Source organism: Trachymyrmex septentrionalis, unplaced genomic scaffold, assembly GCF_001594115.1.
Source record: "Trachymyrmex septentrionalis isolate Tsep2-gDNA-1 unplaced genomic scaffold, Tsep1.0 scaffold74, whole genome shotgun sequence".
NCBI lineage: Eukaryota > Metazoa > Arthropoda > Insecta > Hymenoptera > Formicidae > Trachymyrmex > Trachymyrmex septentrionalis.
In genome coordinates, this window is record NW_017305927.1 from 1,340,841 (window position 1) to 1,357,269 (window position 16,429).

At 29.8% G+C, this 16,429-nt stretch overlaps 1 protein-coding gene and 2 non-coding genes across 13 annotated transcripts in view; 2 read left to right on the top strand and 1 right to left on the bottom strand.

Annotated features, from left to right (window-relative positions):
- Window positions 1–16,429, bottom strand: part of LOC108754033 (NAD kinase-like) — a 29,134-nt gene that overhangs the window by 11,511 nt on the left and 1,194 nt on the right. For 2 of the 11 annotated variants that reach the window (XM_018496050.1, XM_018496048.1), the window contains exons 1-2: window positions 7,157–7,386; window positions 2,238–2,321 (exon numbers count right to left, since the gene is read on the bottom strand). In XM_018496050.1, the coding sequence (XP_018351552.1) occupies window positions 2,238–2,321; window positions 7,157–7,377 (305 nt within the window). In that variant the 5' untranslated portion in view covers window positions 7,378–7,386. Of the gene's footprint in view, window positions 1–2,237; window positions 2,322–3,563; window positions 3,688–5,291; window positions 5,663–7,156; window positions 7,388–9,383; window positions 10,470–10,728; window positions 10,754–14,068; window positions 14,178–15,966; window positions 16,021–16,429 lie in introns of those variants that run through there. The other 9 variants (XM_018496057.1, XM_018496056.1, XM_018496054.1 and 6 more) reach the window with 9 other exon arrangements.
- Window positions 12,676–12,747, top strand: Trnag-ucc. The gene has a single exon. It is a non-coding gene; the product is annotated as a tRNA-Gly (tRNA).
- Window positions 13,080–13,150, top strand: Trnag-ccc. The gene has a single exon. It is a non-coding gene; the product is annotated as a tRNA-Gly (tRNA).

Genomic DNA, 16,429 nt, shown 5'->3' on the forward strand with positions numbered 1-16,429 from the left:
TATATTAGAAACGTTCAAAGATGCTTAGTTTCAAAAAGTATTTTAAGTGAAAATGACGCCAAAAGCTGTTTTACTTTGGATGATACTTAATACTTAAACGTTTTTTGCATTTAGATGGAAACGGCAGAAGCTATATTATTTTAGGTAATGTTTAATTCCTATGAAAAACAAATAATTTTAGTTCCTTACATTTGCTGGTTTTGCTGGCCACAATACCTACAGATGTACTTCGAATCTCTTTTTACAAGAAAATCTTTCAACTCGACGCACAGTGATCTAAATCAGTAGTGCGACAAACATTCAAAATATAAAGAATTTAATTTGAGTATTTTGAACGCTTTATATTGTTATAAACATTTTAAAATATTAAAAACTATAAATTCTCGTCGATAACGTTAATACAATAAAAAGAAATTAACAGGCTCCAAAGAATAAATCAAAGAATTATAATGCCTATGAGAGCCAAACACTAGCGTTTATCATTTAACTTGATAATTATAATGAGAATACGCTTGGACGTCACAATTTATTATGACTGCGACACAAGACACGGCTACATGTCGCACAATTCGATTTTTAAAGTTCAGTTTATAATTATATGACTTATCAATTTTTAATTGTATTATATTGAATGTTATAGCGATATTAAAAAGGATCCGCAATAAAATCGAAACGTCTATGGTTACATTATATACTAATTGAATAAATTTTTTCCACGCGGACATCTAGTATTTGACGATAACATTACAATGTAATATAGTAAGATAATTTTGTTTATGCTTTCGACCATTAACATATCGTCGCGATGACTTTGACGACATGTTATAAATCGTTGCTATTTACATAAGATTGTTATTTATGATTTTGACCGGAACTCCCAATTAAATAATTTCTTAATAGGTTTTTATATTTAATGCTAAATTTATTATTGATAAATTTAATATTAATTGTAATTTATGATGCAGTCATAGATGAATAATTCAATGTTTATAACATTAAACTTTTCAAAGTTTGATAAAAAATTGCAGACATTTGTAGATGTTGAACTTAAGTTAAATCTCATTATTTTGGATTGAGGAATTTGTTGTGCTGCAAAAATAAAATGCGCACATGTGCGGCTTATAAAATTATTATGATTTTTTAGGAGTAGAGGAAATCGGAGCTAGTTGTTACATTTACGTATGCTGTATTATTTTATTTGTTATAATTACTACTATATTACTTTTTTATTATTTATTATTAATAAAAAAAATAAAATTCAATTACAATTCATTTATATTAATGTTTAATATTGCCGTTATTGTTTATCAAATATATACAGGGTGTCCGGTAAGTTTTGATAAAGCGCTCGTGTGTGGATAGAGCGAACTAAACTGATTGTGAGTCGAAAAGTCTTCTACCATTTTGCAATTTTCCCAATAGTTACAATAAGATATTAATTACTAAAAATTGCCGATTATTCAATATTTTTTACTCAAATATTAGTAAATTTAGAAAAACAGAAAGAGATAAAAATTGCTTATTTTCTTTTCATAGAGTTTTAAGAATTTTTTATCAACTTTTTAGTACTGCATTTTCTTATTGACTATTTTTACTAACATAAGAAAATAAGGTATATATTAAAAAATTCTCAAAACTTTAGAAGAAAATAAATAATTTTTGTCTAAAATTATTGAAAAATTCAGCGATTTTTAATAATTAGTATCTTGTTAACTATTACGAAAATTGCAAAATGGTAAGAACTTTTCGACTCAATTTAGTCCATTCTATCTAAAACACCCTGTATATACGTTATCTGATTATATGCAATAATTAATAATTTTTGTTATGTTCTGAGAGAGATCTAAAATTAACAATAAATGATATATAGTAACGTTAACATGAAATTTTTTCGAAATCGCTGCGAACTACGATCAGATCACTGTGCGACACCATCTCCCGTGTTTTTATATACTAAAACACTTTCTAACGTTTTAAGTATAATATTTTATGTTATGTTTTAAAATATTTCGCACATAGAAATTGTTTTGCGCGTGACTAAAGTCACTCGTAATAATGAAAAGGTTAATCAGTGATGCTAATATCTAATAGGAACGCTATCGAGGACGATTCTAATGCGTTAAATTATGTGTATGAGTAATAAAATAATTACTTAAAAAGAAAGAATAAAAATATTCTACGTACTAATTAATTATGTCTTTCAATGTCTCCAACAAAATATCGTATGAGTTACTTACATAACTGTTACAGAAGTTTTCATGATACCCCCACATCGCCCGAAGTGTTGAACGGGACTGGGTGCGTTTAGACTTCTCGTTCTTCTGTAAAATAAAAAGAAAACAAATGTTAAGCATACAAAAAAAATCATTAGATACGTCGAATAATCTTGCCAATTTCGAACAGAGATATCACAAAAAAGTATGAGTGTATTCAACTCAAGACTCTGACCTTCGAATTGAACTTCTCCCGTCCATTCCATTCTCCATTAGTCTAAAGGAAAATACGAGGCGAAAGGATCGATTTATCATTTCTTCGTATCAAAATCTTTCTTTACTAACATATTTATTTTTTTAAATGTAAAATAAGTATTTTAAATAAGAATAAATAAATAAATTTATTAAAAATTTACATCATTTAAAATTGAAATTTATTTACGTCTTTACATAATTTATAATAAAAACAGTTATTTTATTGCCGAATATATGTCAATCATAAAAATAAATTTGAAATGCAATCAGCTGCGCATGCTGTATATGCTAAGTCAAGAGTCTGATCTGGTTACTTATCGATGAAAGTTGTAATTATGCATTAGTGCATCAGCTTTTTAACATTAGTAGATTTAAAATTTTTTGCTATAGCGGAACAATTTATGTCATATTTTTTATGAATTAACAGGTATCACGCAACACTCTTATTATGTAGGAAAATGCATTTCATAATAACATGCTTAAGTTCGCTAATTTTAATTATGTTCTACGTTTCTTCGCAACGTAATCAAGTGTAAAAATGAAACCACACGATTTCTGGAATAATAAACATGCGTGCTTGCATATTGCTATGCTTACTTTGATGATGCAGTCTGACGTTTGACAGATAACTACAGAATTAGTACAATTGTTAAAAAAATACTTTTGTTGATACCATCAATCGTCTGCTCGATTACGTGACTACTTTTAATCTTTTCATTGGTACGTACAAGGAAATAAGCTATACAGAATAATATACAGAAATATATAATATACAGTAATATACAGAAATAAATACAGAAATAAAAAAACATGCATATCAGCATACTGCGCTCAATGCATGAATATATTTTAGCATGTATGCTTATCATTCGGAAATTAACTATCATGTGATTCCAGCTTAAAATAACCCCGCCAGAGTCATGGCTTTATATATATATGTACACGCATGCAGATATTTTTTTAACTTACAATTAAATATTTTCTACAAACAACCAGTCAGCGTCCAATGCCTGCTATCAGTTTTGTAAATTACTGATCGTAACATTTAGAATATACTTTTTTTATGATAAAAGGAAATTATCGAGGAAGATCTACCTGAGGATGCGATTTTGTAGATTATTGTCCATCGACGGGACATTTGACTGGCCAACGACATCATAAACGAAGTCATATTGTCCATTGATTTCATCAACATTTGATAGAGACATATCGGCCAAATCTTGCAGATAATAAAAAAATTAACACAAATTAAGTTAAACTTTTTGCAGCACTGTATGTACAAAATACTTCAAGATATTTATGATAAAATGATAAATTAATATTAATTTAACTAATAGTTATCGCGATAGAAAGATATAAAATAAATAAGTATATAAAAAAATAAAATTTAACGTTAAAAATTCGAATAATGTTGATAAGATACTAAGAATTATCATGACCAAGCGAATTATGAAGAAATGTCTTTCTTTAAGAATCATAACAGTATCACATGTAGATGTGCGATACGCATAATAAAGTAGTCAAGATCTCGTAGCAAAGTTGTGCCAAAACAATTTATATTTAGATTCGCGTACGATTAGTAGGAAGAAATCACGATTACTAAAATTAACATCATCCAACTCCTACGTTCTAAATCGGAGTTGCTCTATCGCTAACTAAAATTTGTATGTATACTTATAAAACATCTATATAAATAAATCATCATATTTTTAATTATTTATTTTGTTATTTTAATCCTTCAGAGTGCCGTCATCAGTCAGTTCTATATCGTCATGTATCCATTATAATATGTTTGTGAAAAATATAACATAAAAATAAATATATAAATTTTTTTAATTAAAATACCAAACATCAAGAAATATAATGAAATGTATTTGCACTAATAAAAATTTATAGTAAAGTAAAAGAAATCTTGAATATGACACTACATTGTTATAAAATGCCAAAAAAGCAATATCCAATTCCTTGAATTATAAAAAAAAATCGTTTTATTATTTTTAATTTCTGCTTCTATCAAAACGTAAATCAATGTATTACTATGATTGTTTAGTTTTAAAGTAAATAACATTATTAACATATAAATTTAATAAATAATAAACTAATTTGAGTTCAGTTTAACTTCTTGAATTAAATTGTTTTAATCAAATTAACTTATTGAGTAGGAATAGTGGCAATCTATAGAAATGATGATTAAAAATAACTCAAATTGAGTATAACCTGACATTATGAATTTTTATTCCGGTGATATCAAAGAGTTAAGATATTTGTTTAATTTTTGTCTCTTACAATATATTTTATTTAAAAAAATTGTTATATCTGTATTAAATTTTATTAGAACATTATATAATTTCCGATTATATACGACTTTCACGAACGTGATCGCACTATTGGATTTATAACTTTCCCGATCAAATCATCATTTTATTCGCTTCTTATCGAATTCTTAAATCCTAGGACTCGTTTCGAGATGACGGCAATATGACGTCCTTCGTTCGTTGAAAGGCCTTCGAAATCATTCTCAATAACAAGCTTTCATTTTTCCGAAGATATTATTTGAGGTAAGATTGCAATGAGAAATTGTAGCTTTTATATTGCTGTTTTATCACGTGTTAAGTAAAAATTTACGTGACTTGTGCATTAATTAAATTATTAGTTTAAAGAAAATTCTAGTTTCAGGCTGTAATGATGAAATCAAAGAAAAAGAATAAACAAACTTATTCGAGCCAGCACAGAATGTATAGATGCAATTTTTTAAAATATTAGTATCATTAAAAACATTGCGGTAGAATAGCAGACTTTTTTTAATTAGCGCGTCGGGCTCACCTCAAAGGGAAAAATTTACAACATAAAAAGTCTTTCTCGAATAAGTCGCGCGAACCTTGAACTTCGTTCGAAACTTTGCGTCGTAACTACACGCAATTTATGCTGAACTATGATCTGTTTTTTTGATTCAATCTCTCGATATAGACATTGCGATGTGCACAAAGTAAATTGCTTTCGCTTCCAGTATTGCTATTTTAACGTTTCTAATTCCACTGCACCATTAAAACTAATAAGAGCGCCAATCTTGCGTACTTATCAAAATGTTACACAACTATAAAATGTTAAATATGAATTTTTAAGCGTTTATCTGCGCGTACGTTTTTCGTAACAACTTTAATCACGATAATTCAGACACATAACAACGACTGAGTTGCGAGATGGCTGAGCGCGGAATGACGCGTCTGAATAGAAAAGTGGCTCGCAATTACTATCCTATCGCTGGCGGTCGGTAATGACTCGTTCCACAATTCGCGTCGATGCTGCAGATAGTAACGCATATTAACGAATATTGCAAACAACGCTGCGATAATTTTGACTGAGTCTAGACGAAATATATTGCGCTGACGTCTGTAATCGAAGATATTTTCGTCGCTTACAGATTGCTGTACTTTCTCGATTTATTTTTTAAATTAAGACACACTTGCTGATGTAACAGCGCTTTCTTCAAGATTTTGTACAATTACAGCGAATGTTATTTATATAAATGTTACTTCTGCATAAAATAGTCTTTTTCTTTTATAGAAAAATAAAGAATAATTTGTACTTATATATGTTTATAAGTATCTATGTATGTTCTTATATAAAAACTCTTTTTATCCCGGATTAAATCGAATATTTTATAATTATAAACAGAATGTTCCTTACAATATTCGTAGAGCGTAAAAATTTGTACGATATTCTAGAACGTACAAAATATTCTACGTATGTTCATAGAATATTTTACTATTCGAATATTGTATGAATATTTTTTAACAACGTTTCTAGTATATTCCTAGAATAACAAATATTTTTAATAAATATTTATAGAACATTCATCGAATGTTCGTGTACTATCAAGGTATATTAAGTTTTTAAAATAATTAAGACTAGTCTGATTTAAGGAAATGTTAGTTTCTTTCACTTTTTGAATTTTACTTGGCAAATCGAAAGTGAAAACACTCTTGGTCAGTCGAGGAAATTTGTACGCTCTCTTTTCTAAACGATAAGATTTCTTGTGTAAAAACCGGTTGTGTTACGATGAACACATTAAAGTGCTAAATATCATCGTGTTTATTAAATTTGAGTAATATTGTTGCAACACAGCTGCGATCGATCACAACATTTGGGTTAAGAACGTAACATCTGTAATGATGAGATTTGCCACCACCGAGTCAAGACATATCTTCGTATGAAGTGATCCGTTCCAGATGACACGTGGGCTGTTTGGACCCAATCAACGAAGAGAAAACGGTGAGAACAGTTTTGTAATCGATTGCGTCGAAGGCGAATTCCTGAAATTCCGACTGACGGCGCAACGGAGGCGCCATGGGTGCGAGCCATACAGGAGCTCATCGAGCAAAAGCCGGATCGGATGGAATGTGCGGTGAAAGGTGAACGCGTTCTCGCTCTCGAAGAAAGGAACAACAAGAAGTGCTCCCGCGGCATTCGCGATTCAAGCGGACGCTGATGCCGAAAGATACACGCGCACACTCGTAAAGATTTCGCAAACTTCCAAAAAATCTAGGAGGTTACCCTTCATATTTGACACGTCGAGAAATAGTCGCGTTTTATATTCGAAGTGGATGAAGGCAAGTCTTCGTATGGCTTTGATCGAATATGAGTTATATTAACGATGGGAGTCATTATTTTTTTATTTATAGCAATACCTCAACTCGGCTTCATCCATGCTGCTTTTACAATCGGTCCACGTTAAATTTCTTGACAGACAGGTAGGGGAGAAATGACGTTTGTAATAATTAGAGTAACGCGAATAATCTGTGATTAAAGCACACGTCGGCAATGACACATCACGAGGAACTAGTGTCCAGCAATGTCTCTTAGGCCCTGAACACGCCGACGTCGAGACGCCCAGTGAATAGTACGACATACGCAAGCGCGAGAACGCCAATCAATTCTAAACACTCAACCTTGTTTGTTTCAGTTTCTAATTTCAATCGTATTTTTTTCCTTCGAAAGCCCGGCTTCCCGATTGATCGAGCTGGGCAAATTTGATCGAGGATCACGATTAGATAAATTTTACTTGTGAAAAATATCAAAGAATGTTGAAAAGAATCTTAAATGTTTACAAGAATTAAATAAATTTTGCACTAATAAGATTTTTAACATTTAAAAATTGTATTTTTTATTAGCTGCTTTCTCTCTCTCTCTCTCTCTTTCTCTCTCTCTTCTTATTTTATTTAATGTGTATATAAATATTTAATATCGATATCTTCATCGGTTTAATTTTTACCTAAATTCAACTAAAATTTGCGATTAAATTAAACGAATTAAATTAAATTATTTACATATAATATCTGAAAACTTTGTGTTCAATGAAACTGATGATGTCATAATATAGCAAAAGAGTTGAGCTATTACATACTGAGTATCTTATGTTACATGTGAGATAGAGTCAAATTACGTGATCTCACTTTTATAAAGTGAAACAATCTGGTTTTGTATTAGCAAAAATTGCTTGCCCGTATTTGGCGCGATTTTCATATGAAATAATATCGAATTAACGATAGTATATAGTATATTTAGAAATCAATCTATTATCTGTGCACATTTTTCGCAATATTGGTTGAGTATCATACAATGAAATAAAAAAATTCATTTTTTTATTAATGATAAAAGGACAATAAAAATCTTTTGGTATTGCAAATTGAGAATTGTCCTGAAAGCCAGATATCCTAGTCATTAGATTGCAATTAAATTACATTTATAACTTCATTTAATTAGTTCTAAACAATATTAAAGTTTGGATTAGAATTATTTAATCAATTAAAATAATTAACCGTTATTTCTGAATACGAAGAAATTACTTCTGTAATCTAAAATGTTAAAAATGTATACATCACATCTCAAATAGAATTACATAGAATTACCAAAAATTACCGAAAATTTATTTCATAGATTATTCATGAATTCTATTATTAAATCTGAATATTTATATAAAATTTGAGCATATCGTATAGAAATTAAAAGTTATTTAATTTTCCTGTTTGCCTTGATTCTTATTCTGTAAACTCGTGTTCTTGTATAATACTTATTTGAAAATTTGATGAAGCCGTCGTATTATGAATTAAATCACATTTTTTATATATACTTATTAATAAAAGTGTAATGCATATTCATACAATAATTTATTTAGGTCCACTTTATTCATTTAAAAATATTGTTTATCCAAAACTGCTACAAAACGTTGGCCATTCTGTTACATAAGCTAGTATAAGTTAAATTATTTATTGTTTTATTTGTTGCAGCTGATTTGAAATATTTACGACAATAATTTTTTGCTTGATAACATCCAATGTCAAAACATCCAATGATGCCAACCTATTTTGTAACCGAAGTTGCTGACGTGTTAATATCATCGTTCGCACTTCGCTTGCAGTTAGATGCTGAAATGCAACTCGATGTTATTTTCGAAATAATGTGCTTTCAGCGCTACAGCGGTCAGTTGCGTTTAAAGATTTTGTTTCCTGCTGGAAACCGATAGTTGATAAAGCCTCGTCGTCTTGTCTGTTTGTCATGGAAAGTACACACAGAACGATTTTGCTGAGGTATTAAAAAATTTAGCTAGAAACAATTCTGAAAATAATCTTATTAGACCAACAACATAATTATGTAGAAAATTAAAACATGAAAAACAATGCAAAATATTTTTATATTCTAGTCAACAGTTCAAGCATTTTATATAATTATTTTGATATTCTAACAAAATTATTTTCATATCTGTATTCAGCTAAATTTCTAGATACTGCAGCAAAATTATTCTTTCCGTGCAGGATTGAAATCATTAGGATAGGGTTTTGTGCTTTATTCAAAGCTTATCGCCGTTTCCTTTCTACAATTTCTTGGAAGATTCGAGTAACGTATTTTTTTACTCACGGCCAAGTACCGGATCGTCTCCGCCTGCGTGTCTCTGGTTCTCCGTTACGATCTTCTAGCAAAAGTCTTTCTGCGCTATCATTTTCGTTTCCAGCAATGGCGCCCTTACATTCAGCTAGGCATCTCCAATTGAGCAATTCGCTCACACTTCGTCTGCGCGGTTTTTCCTTCACCATTTCCATCATCCGAAAAACACTCCTTTAGTTTTGCCACGCGCGTTCTACTTCTTGCGCTTCCTGTCGATCAAGATTGCCCGATTTTACTTCCGCGCGATCACATGCTCCAAGTTGTAGCCAAATGCTTTTGCATTATTCCCTTTGTCTAATAAATATCCGTAAATCAGCACTCCCTTCCAACAGTGTCGCTGCATGAACGTTGCGATTAGTATTGATTCTAAATAACGATCTCACATCCTCCCATCGCGTGTCACTTTCGAATGTACGGCAAATTATGGGCTTTCCTTTTTTCGCAATAATAATCGCTCTTGGCATTTGAAGATTATCTTTAGGATGGATGAAGTTCGTGCAGGCGAGAAAACCACAGTATGTCTGATCAATCAACCGTAGTATAATTCTTGGTAACGTACGCAGTGGTATTGTCTTTACTTCACTTATTGTATAACACATGCAAATATGTTCTACTCAAGGACATAACTACTTGTGATTCTGATCGTACTTCATGCACATTGTATATACATGGACTTTAGTAATGATTGCTTTAGGTTTATATTAGTAATAGTCGCCTTGAACTTTGGTCTCATCGAATCTTTCGTCTCACCAAAAGACTTTCGAAAGAATGTCTCACAGGCTTCGTTCTTGTTTCGCATTAACGTGTATTTGCGACCTACTTCCTTGCACAACCACGGGGAATTTCACTTGCCGATGGACGAGGTAGCCGATAATGAGTCCCTGCTCGCAAACGTCAACTTTTTATCTTATCTGGTTAGTATCCAAGCGCACTGGTTAAACTTTCAGTTTACAAAATTTATTCACGATTATTCTGCAAAACTTAATGTAGTTAACGTAATGTTCGTAGATATATATATATATATACATCTATAAACGTAATAATCTTCGTGGATGTTAGATATTTTTTTGGCAATACTATTTTAAAAAGTATTTTATATATGTATTTTTTTAAAACGATTAACGGCACTACATTGTCAAAATCTTGTTTCACGAAGATTGCTGACTTCGATTATGATTACGTTTTCACTACTATATCGTAGCTTTATTTAAATTACAAAATATACGAATACACATTTATATTAATTTTGAGATTAATTTCTCTTTGATAATTCGTAAAAGAAAACATCATATCGAAGAGAAAAGTGGTCTAGTATTACTCGTTAATGGGAACGATGAAACGAGGTCTCGAAGTTGGCACACACAACGCGCAACAACTACGATCGACGACCGCTGAAGGTTTACTGAGAAGCGATTTTACCGGCTGTAGCCAGCCGAGAGACAGTTAAGGCTTTCTAACTCGCGTTTCTTTCCCCACCATCATGTGCCCTCGTTATCGTCATACTCGTGATATAGAAAAATTTACGAAAGGGTCGAGAGTTCGAATGATTTGTGATAATTTAGCGTTCAATATGAAATTGATCAAAGGTCAGAACGTATATCTTTGTGAGTATATTTAACATTTTGTTATTTTTATTACCTTTTATTAATCTCTTCATTGTTTAAAAAATTAAAATTAGATTATAGTTTTCTTATAATTAGTCATTTTGTAAGAGAAAAATGCACTTAGAGAAAAAAATGTAGTGATGGTAACTATAAAGATGACCAATTTACAAATTTTAAATGTAGAATTTATACACACACACACACACACACATACAATAAACTATTTTCTAGTTATATATATATTGCTATGTTATAGTTATTGCAACTACAATAGTTGCGCATTTAGTTGTACATTAATTCTACACATAAAACTTATATAGTTGTCAGTTTTATAATTTTTAACACGATATTTTTCTCTGAGTGTAGCCTTTCATTTTTTAAATAATTATATTTAATTAATAAGTTTTGATGAAAAAGAAAAACTATATTCATCGTTCGTTGTTTCCAGTCGACGAAAGGCCTAGACAATAACGGCCTAAATAAGCAAAGTGAATTAGATGTGTAGGAGATATTGTATTGTTAAAGCACTGTTTTCACCACAGTGATGTCTCATTTCTATTTATTTTATTTTCTTTCTAATACTGAAAATATTGGGTCGTCCGGAAAATACGCACGAACTTTCCGGACGACCCAATAGTTCCATTCGTCTCGGCTTGTTTTTATTATATCGTATATCGTATTTTCTCAGCATGTTCAGCCATATTCCTTTTGACAATATTGATTAATGTATGTTGTTTAAATATCTATAACTATGGCGAGTTTTTATATGCGACGATGTATAGTATCTAACTGTCCTTACTTTCGCTTGTATAATTCAGCCTCTAGAAATCCAAACGAAAACTCTTTGGAGAACAAGTCTCTAAAATATCGGATGCGGTCGTTTATATCAATAGGCAACGGAGAACTGTACTTAATAAATTTTTTTTCAAATATTTTTACTGTTCAAATCTACAGTAAAAGAAGTCATTCCAATTATATGGCTATTAAAATGATTTATAAAAATTAGACATATATAAAATGTTTCTCAAATTGCTCGTCACTTTAGATATGTTCAATTCTTCTATACGTATTTCGAATCAATTCAACGACTTCTTAATGCTGATAATAGTCTACAACTCAATAAATACCAGCTAACATTAACATCACATTAATGTTATAATTTCCTACTCAACAATATATAAACTATTAAACTGTACAAAATATATATTATATTACGTTTATGTTATTAAGTGAGAAATCATAATATTGTGTGTGTGTGTGTGTGTGTGTGTGTGTGTGTATGTAATATTATCATTAGTTGATGTTTATCGAAAAAAAATTCGATGCTAATTGTACTTTATTTAATAATTTAATAATCGTTTCAAAATACACATTATAAATACATTTTTTTTTAATTTCTTATGCAACAGAGAAATGTTACATTTAATGTTTCATTTTTATTCTTCTATTATATTTTTAAATATTATTATATGTATTATACTTTCTATAAGGGAAATATTCTTTTAAGAAATAAGATTATAGAAATGTATTTTCTCTTTTATCTTTAAGAATAAGAAATTTGTTTTTAAATATTAAAAGTAATATTTGACAAATAATACTATAATTTATAATTGTGTCAAAATGAATACTCTTGTTCGCTACAGATATGTAACATATCAGGTGCGATGGTGGTGTAATGGTTAGCATAGTTGCCTTCCAAGCAGTTGATCCGGGTTCGATTCCCGGCCATCGCACAGAACACTTATTTTTTGAAAAATTTTTTTATTGCAATTTTAATTAAAACATTTCCATAAATATGGATATAGATCTGCTTAGTAGTCCACACTGTATGATTCTATCGTAATTATAACGTTTTAAATACATCGTAATATATTTATAGTTATCTTATCTGTCAAACACTAAATAAAATGTTATAAATTTAAAAGCTGTGCATTATTTCAATATAACAGATATGTTAACAGTTATAATAGTAAGTTCAATTAGATAAAATATGATCTGATAGGTTTATAAAAATATTCAGTATGACTGCCATATATCCTTTGAAGAATACCCGGCAATTCGGAGAGCACTGCTGGTGTAGTGGCATCATGCAAGATTCCCATTCTTGCGACCCGGGTTCGATTCCCGGGCAGTGCAAATTTACTTTTTTTAATAATTTTTTTTTAATGAAATTAAGAAGAGTCGATGTAAAATAAAAAATTATTTTTCTATTAATTAATCTCTGTGTTTCTACAGTTTTTAATATCTTGTATATTAATTATACTACTAACAGTACTGATAATAATGTACATTAAGTCAACACATATTATTATCAATTTAAACGTGGAATTTTTTGAAGAAATTCATCTAGAAAAAGCTATCTCTTATCTCAATAATTATCTTGTATAATGATAATAATCAATTCATATTAATTACCGATGATTTATTCATTCGCCAAAAATTAGCAATTTCCCATTTTCTATATCTATCTGTCAAAGATTCTTTACAACATAATAAACTGTAAGATTATACGAAAAAAAAGATATCATCAAAATTATATATTATAAATCTTTACAATCTCCAAATGAGGTAAGCATTGTAAAATCATTGTGTAATCGAATACTGTCCAAAAATTATTATATCATATTTTTCTGAAAAGCAAATAAAGAGAAAGATAATATTTGAACTTAAAAAGACTTGTAGAAAGGATTTGTATTCACGTCTCATTTTTATCAATAAATGTTTAGCACATAACTTGCGTTATAACACGTAAATATAAAATTCCTAAAATATATACGCGCATTTATTAATAAAAGTGGAGTAAATACGGACCAAGATATATATATACAATATATATATATATGTATATATATGACCAGATATATATTCTAGTATATTTATTGAACGAATATTTGATAATTTCTGTTTGTTTGTTATAAACGTAATGTTTAAATAAAATTACGTTTGTACTGGAAATAAACGTGCGATACGATAATAGGCACGTGAAACTATGTATGACTTATAATTAATCTGTATAATAAAAACATTTTTATAAAAGGAGCGCATTTACGATACCTGGTAGTAGAATGGATAAGAGATTTTCTCGTACGCATCACCACTTGGAAAAGGATACTTCTACTACGTAGCATTACTATATAATTGGCATCACTATACTGAAGATGAATTTCCAACGTTTCCTCAATGTGCACGGTGCATCAAAGAAGTAAAGAAAAATTCTCACGATAAGGGGAACCTCAGTGATAACCCAATCTTACCGAAGAGAACAAACTGATCAAGTTGTAATACTTATGTCAGGCATGACGTGATTGGTCTGAGATACCGACAATTATCTCAAAAATTCATTAGAATCACAGCTGATGCCTAGATAACATTCGGTCTTACATTCGATTTTACATGTTAGTTTCTAGTAGAAGTCGAGAGGGGAGTTTGAGATAGAAATGATGTATAATTAACTGGATGTGCGTATTTGCAAGACAGTGCAACCATTATCATCGAGATATTTAAGGACGGAGTAATGTTATATTTACAAAACAAAATGAGAGAGAGAGAGAGAGAGAGAGAGACATTTTAATTCCGTTCGTGTATCAGCACATGCCACGCGTCAATAGATACAATATTGGCATATGCTGCCGCTGTGAGGACAATGAGATACGTTCGGAACTTTGAAGTCTGTATGTAGTTTCAAATGCCACGACTGAATAGATTCATGTTTTTCAGAACAATAATTATGTCTGCACAATTATGTTGTATACTTAACTTTTTATAGTAAGTAAAATCATAACGTAATAATCTACAAATTGTTATATTTTTAATTTTGCAATAAAAAATAAAATAGAGAAAAAGAAGAATGATTTTACTTAAATATTTAAATTTAATTAGATCTGAATATAGTTTAGTTAAACTATTAAAATAATTATGTAGGACGCTCAAACTAGTTGATGGAATATTAAAACTTTTTACAGCATTGCTTTATTATGTTCAATTTTCTACAAAATTATTTTAATAGTCAAAGTTATTTTAATGATTAACAAAATGATTTTCAGATCTGCATTAAGCTAAAAAGTTATAGATATTTTGGTAAAATCGTTTGTGCGATAATAAACTCGGTGCAGCCACAATGAAGTTTCGCGAAGCAATTAATTAATTGACACTAATAATAAGGTCAAGGATCGTGATAATTGTTATTATTTTCAATAATAACAATTAATATAATGAATCTAGCATTGTTTTTAATTATCTGTAGAACATATTTTACTTTTACTAGATAAATTTATTTTTATCGAGATGTCACGTACTACAGACAGATTAAACAAGCAGAAGTATCTTTGATTGAAAATAAACGAAGTGCGAAGTGCGAAGAGCGACATTAAACATTCACGTGCCACATTAAGTCAAACATATGTAGTTGTAACATAATAAATTGTGCATCAACGTGCAAATTATCATAGAGCATACAATAAGCTTTTAAAGAGTATTTATATTCAATAGCTCGATATAAGGAGGTCGTACATGTAAAGAGCGTGTGTATAAAGAACAGCTGAAAAATATCTGTAGAAATAAAACTTTAGGTTATCAAAAGTTCTGAAAGGAATGGCACATTTTGCCACTTCATCAAAATTATATAGGATAAGAAATGAGACTTCAAGAAATTGATTGTTTCAGTCCTCAATTATTGTTACCTGCTTCTAAATAATGATAAGTTACTGTAACAACTTATGTACGTAATAGTAAATGGTCCTGAATTATAATCAAATGAGTGCTTTGAATTCGCTTTGCGTGCCAAATTGTTCACGTGATTAAATAACATTACAGAAAACGACATAGCTCTACGAAGATACGATTGTACCAATGAAACAACAATGTTCAACAAAGAAAGGAAAATGTTCATGCGGATTGTGACAGTTGGCGCTAGCTACAATTCACATTGAACACACTGTATAAAACTGTATTACCTTCGCGGTTCCACCATCTCAGCATGATCGACTGTTAACTCGGACTGCACGTTGCTTCAAGAAAAAAATGCACTGTTAAAATTTGCCAATAGCAATGTAAATAGTTGCAACATTTATGTTTTGCAATATAATACTAATAAAATACAATATTATACGACTAGCAAAAAAATCGAAGTTTCATTCGGTTAGATACATTAATGAAAAAATTCTCAAAATATACTTTTTAATATTTAAAAAAATATTTTGTCATATTTTATATATTATTTATAAAGATTTTTAAAAGGGCACTTTGAATATCTCCCTAAAGTAATCTCTCTTTTTTTTTGAGATTATAAGTTTTCTTTGAAAATTGTAGAATAAAAGATTTTAGAGATCTTAAAATATTTCAGAATTCACATATATATGAGAAACTTTAAAAAAAAATTAGACTTTTTCAGTATTTTTAAAAAGTGTCCAATTCTTA